The sequence below is a fragment of the Malus domestica genome, chromosome 12 (assembly GCF_042453785.1).
Source record: "Malus domestica chromosome 12, GDT2T_hap1".
In the NCBI taxonomy this organism is placed as follows: domain Eukaryota; kingdom Viridiplantae; phylum Streptophyta; class Magnoliopsida; order Rosales; family Rosaceae; genus Malus; species Malus domestica.
In genome coordinates, this window is record NC_091672.1 from 28,769,329 (window position 1) to 28,774,148 (window position 4,820).

Genomic DNA, 4,820 nt, shown 5'->3' on the forward strand with positions numbered 1-4,820 from the left:
AAAATCTTTTTGGTGTTTAATAAATTTTTTTTATAATGTTGCTTCAGTATTTTAAGTGTTTTAACTGTTAGATTTTTTTTACACAACTATTAATTTTTTTTATTTCAATTTCAGTTATTTATTTTTCATACTATCGAAGAAAAGTTGAATGATTTGAGTGGAGAATCGATGACAAAACCTCCAAGGCTTTTCTGATACAACCACAGATACAATTCGTATAGACAATAGAAAAGAAGAGACGAAGCAAGTACACAACCACTTGCTATTCACGAGGTAGAGATAGAGAGAGATAAAGAGGAAACATGTGAAATGACCATACTTGGAGAGAGGGAGAGAAAGATGGAGTCCTTAGAAAGGAAACAAACTCAACCCCCAATATACAAACTTACACCTCACCCCCCCCCCCCTCTCTCTCTCTCTCTCTCTCTCTCTCTCTCTCTCTCTCTCTCTCGCTCCCTCCCTCCCTCCCTCCCTCTCTCCCTTTCTCCCTCTCCTGCATTGCTTTGTGCTCATGGAAGTTAACACCACAACTGTTGCACCCTCAGGGCCATTTGACCTTGCCGGAAAAAACCATACTAACAAACACCACCTTTCAAATTCTCAGCCCTACCACCACCACCACCATGGATTCTTTCTTTCAAAATCTGTTCTCATTGTCATCATACCTACCATCTCAGTTATGGTCATTCTTTCTATAATCTTCATCTTATTAATGCTTCGACGGCTCGCCAAGTCCACGAAAACAAATGGTAACATTTACAAAGAGACTAGCTTGATTAATACAAAAAGCAGGTTCATTGCTCAAACCACAGTGGACTTAAATTCTAGCCCAGGTAATTAAACATACCCATCTTTTATTTCCTTTTCATATGTATCTATCAAAAAGAAACTTACCCACATACATCAAGATGCCACCATCGCCATGTCTCAATTCAATCACACAATGCCCTGTGCTAAAATTAAAATGCACGGCAATGCATGATTGGTTTTGGGTAACACCAAAGTGGGATTGCGGTTGTAAGTTCTTCTCACTCTGTCGTTATCCCAAGCTAGTCACATTTGGTATGAGAAAATGCTAAAACGCATGACATCGCTTGTGAATGACTTGGAATACCCCTTCTATATCCCATTGTAATTAAACAGATGATTTTGAGGGGTAACCAAACAGATGATTTTGAGCAAGTCCAAGTTCTAATGTTTGTATGTGTGAAATTGGAGCAGATGTGAAGGGTGGGTGTCTCCAAGGAGGGAATTCTGGGAGGTCATTTAGGGCACCTGCACTGACAACACCAAGTAGATACAAAGGAGTCCAAGTGTTCTCATACAAAGAACTCGAGGAAGCCACTGATAAATTCAGCGAGGCAAATGTGATAGGGCATGGTAGGTTTGGAGTGGTGTATAAGGGGGTCCTAAGAGATGGGACAGTGGCAACAATTAAGATGCTGCGCAGGGAAGGCAGGCAAGGCGAGCGTGCCTTTAGGGTTGAGGTGAGTGACTTAATTTATTTAGCGTTTTCCTCCTATTTGATCCTTCTATTTCTTCAGCTAAATTTTGTTTTTTTTCTTAAGGGTGCTCATTTGTATGTCAACACAAACTCACATGCATTAGAAGATACCTAGGCCAAGAGACTTATCTACACCTTTCATAACCTACCCAACATTAAATATGGAAATAATAAAATAACAACAATAAAGCTTTTTCTTATTAAGTGGGGTCGGCCACTAAATATGGAAATAATACGATGTATATAATTTTAAATTCCATGCACGGTGTTGCATAATTGGTATTAAACACCAATATCTTAGCATCTCCTTTTCATTTAAGTCATTTTTTATTCGGAAGAAAACTTGCTTGAATTAGAGGATATATACATTTGTGTCTTTTAGGTGGTGAGACACAGAAACACATAAAAACAAGAGGAATATATCCGCATGACAAGCAAGTCCTCCTCCACTAAAAAATCTTTGGCACACCATGTTATGAGAGGAATATATCCTCGTGGCAAGCAAATCCTCCTCCACTAAAAGATTTTTGGCTCTCTCCCTCTCTCATGCACACACCAAGACACACATCTTTCAAAAAATGCTATGACCTAGTTCTTGTGTTTTATCTAAACTCACTTAGGAAAGCAAAACTTAGGGGTTGACTTAAATAACCCTCCCTCACACACATTATGCTTCCTTCAAATGTTTTGATAAATGAGTTTTGTTTTTAATGTGTGTTTATGTCTTATTAAACAAAGTTAGAGTCTGAATTTCAGGATTCAATACCATTCTTAAACTGTTTTATTTAGTTTCTGCACATGGGGTGTGAGAGCAAATTGAAAAATCCCAAATACCAAATGCCTAATATATTGCCTAATTCAAAGCATATAGGATCCTTTGCCTTTGTATATGAGGAGAAATGTTTCACGTCCTACATTATTCTATTCTATAGAGCTACCATCGCATAATCATCTATTTTATTATAAAAAAATATTTTATTATAAAAAAATGCCTTATTTTTTCTATTTTCTCCCTATCGTAGGTTGATCTGCTAAGCCGGTTGCACTCTCCATACTTGGTGGAGCTACTTGGCTATTGTGCTGACCAGCACCATAGGCTCCTCATATTTGAATGCATGCCCCATGGTACTCTGCAACGCCATCTGCATCCTACAATCAATCATCAGCCGTTGGATTGGGGGACCCGATTGAGGATAGCCCTTGATTGTGCCAAGGCCCTTGTGTTCCTCCATGAACATGCCACCCCATCTGTTATACACCGAGACTTCAAGTGCACCAATGTTCTACTGGATCAAAACTTTCGTGCCAAGGTGTCGGATTTCGGATTGGCCAAGATGGGTTCTGACAAGATCAACGGTCAGATTTCGACGCAGGTGCTGAGGACCACGGGATATCTGGCACCAGAGTGAGTGCTACATATCATCTGTAATGGAACCCCCTCTCACTATCATTCAGTACCACAAATATAGGCACAGCAATAGAAGCATCCATGCACATGGGTGTATATACGATGTCACTATTACACTAGCTGTCAATTTTTATCATCTTTAGTGTTACTTGGGTAGAGCAAAATATATTGTAATAAAAGAGAAGTAATTTTCGCACATTTTTTTTTTCTTTTCAATATTTTTTTTTCTTCTAATTTTTGGATTTGATTAAATGAAAAAAGAATTGAAGGGGAAAAGAAAAAAAAAAACAGAGGTCTGCTGATTTCATTTTTCTAAAAGAATCTACAAATATCCCGAGTACAAGAAGGCATTGTGTAAATACTAGTTTCTTAACTTAATGACTGTGATCGTTTATTCTTCAAGAAGTTTTTGGATCTTTGGTGATATAGGTATGCCTCAACTGGAAAGCTCACTACAAGATCAGATGTATTCAGCTATGGCGTGGTTCTTTTAGAACTCTTAACAGGGCGCGTGCCAATAGACACAAAACGGCCTCCTGGAGAGCATGTCCTTGTCTCGTGGGTATGTCAACTGCAAATTTCTGTTAATAGTGAGTCTGCATGTATGCAAACTGGAAACTAAATGTAGATAAATTTTTTGTAATGTGATTAATCAGGCTCTTCCAAGGTTAACTAACAGAGAGAAAGTATTGGAAATGGTTGATCCAGTTCTTCAGGGGCAATTCTCACAGCGGGATCTAATTCAGGTCAGCTTAGCTAGGTTCCTATTAATTATATAATCATCACCAGAAACTTATTGATTCTAAATGGTTTAACTAACACAATTTTCTTGTCATAATTGTTGTTTTTATAGATAGCAGCTATTGCAGCAATGTGTGTGCAGCCAGAAGCTGAATATCGGCCTCTAATGACGGATGTCGTACCATCTCTAATTCCTCTGGTTAAAAACTCCTGTTATGGTGCTTCCTCTGGTTCGTCTAGGTTTCTGAATCAAACACCAAGTCCAAGGTATTAGGGTTTCCTCCAGATAAAAAGAAAAAAAAATGGATTAGGGTTCATGTGAAAACTGCAAATTGAAGCAAAAATGTGGATCGATCTTTCATTGAGTTTAAGTACGGTTGACTCCTGAAGGTAAAAATGCTTCATTTGGATCACATTTCAAATAATATGGGAAAGCACCAACCTTACAAACATAGGAGCAACAAGTGCAAAATTTCAATGAGGGTACACATGCATTCTTGATCGGCTAGTATAGTTTAATTAACTTTGAAAACAGGTTAATTAGTCCTAATTTATTAGCTGTGATTACCTCCTGTTTACAAGCATTCTAACACATTTTTTTGGGTTCTAAATTAATAATTGATTAACATCAGGTTCAAGAATTGGTCTTTAAAAGAGAAAGAAGCAGAAGAAGCAACCAAAGTACATTTTCTAAACCATTAAAATAACCTAAGTAGATGGATAGATCTATAACAAAAAAAGATTGTGCAACTAAACTTGTTGATCACTTCCATCTTACTTGAACACCCTTCTTTAGCTTCCTTGACAACATTTGTGTCTCCTCTTTTTCGCCGATTGCGACCAATATCTTTTAAGCTCTTATGCTAGACTTAAATAAACATTACTAAAAAGCACATTCTCTGCCAATATGAATTCTGAAAGCAAAACTGGACTTCTATGAAAACACTTGTTTCTCATCTTTTTTGCCATTGCGGTTAAGGATTTTCAAGCCTTTATGTTAGACTTCATCCTTCAATGTCAGATACTCTCAACAAAATATACTGAAAACCCCGCAACTTGTTTGTTCCCCTCCCCCTTCAGTTTTCTCCCTAAGTATTCCAACTTTACCGTGACAAGATGGTACGCCCAATCGGTCCACAACAGAGAAAACAGTAATTTGACAAAGCA

General features: G+C 37.8%; 1 protein-coding gene across 1 annotated transcript; it reads left to right on the forward strand.

The window, feature by feature from the left end:
- Positions 1-228: 228 nt before the first annotated feature.
- Positions 229-4,105, forward strand: LOC103429688 (probable serine/threonine-protein kinase PBL7). Its single transcript, XM_008367820.4, has 6 exons — positions 229-833; positions 1,222-1,487; positions 2,527-2,909; positions 3,342-3,474; positions 3,569-3,658; positions 3,766-4,105. Exons 1-6 carry the CDS (start codon positions 512-514, stop codon positions 3,925-3,927), a joined length of 1,356 nt encoding a protein of 451 aa, XP_008366042.2. The 5' UTR covers positions 229-511; the 3' UTR covers positions 3,928-4,105.
- Positions 4,106-4,820: the final 715 nt, after the last annotated feature.

Coding starts and splice junctions, on each gene's coding strand:
- LOC103429688 (XM_008367820.4), top strand. CDS start 512: ATGGAAGTTAACACCACAACTGTTGCACCCTCAGGGCCATTTGACCTT. Junction 834..1,221: donor GGACTTAAATTCTAGCCCAG/GTAATTAAACAT, acceptor AAATTGGAGCAG/ATGTGAAGGGTGGGTGTCTC. Junction 2,910..3,341: donor ACGGGATATCTGGCACCAGA/GTGAGTGCTACA, acceptor TTGGTGATATAG/GTATGCCTCAACTGGAAAGC.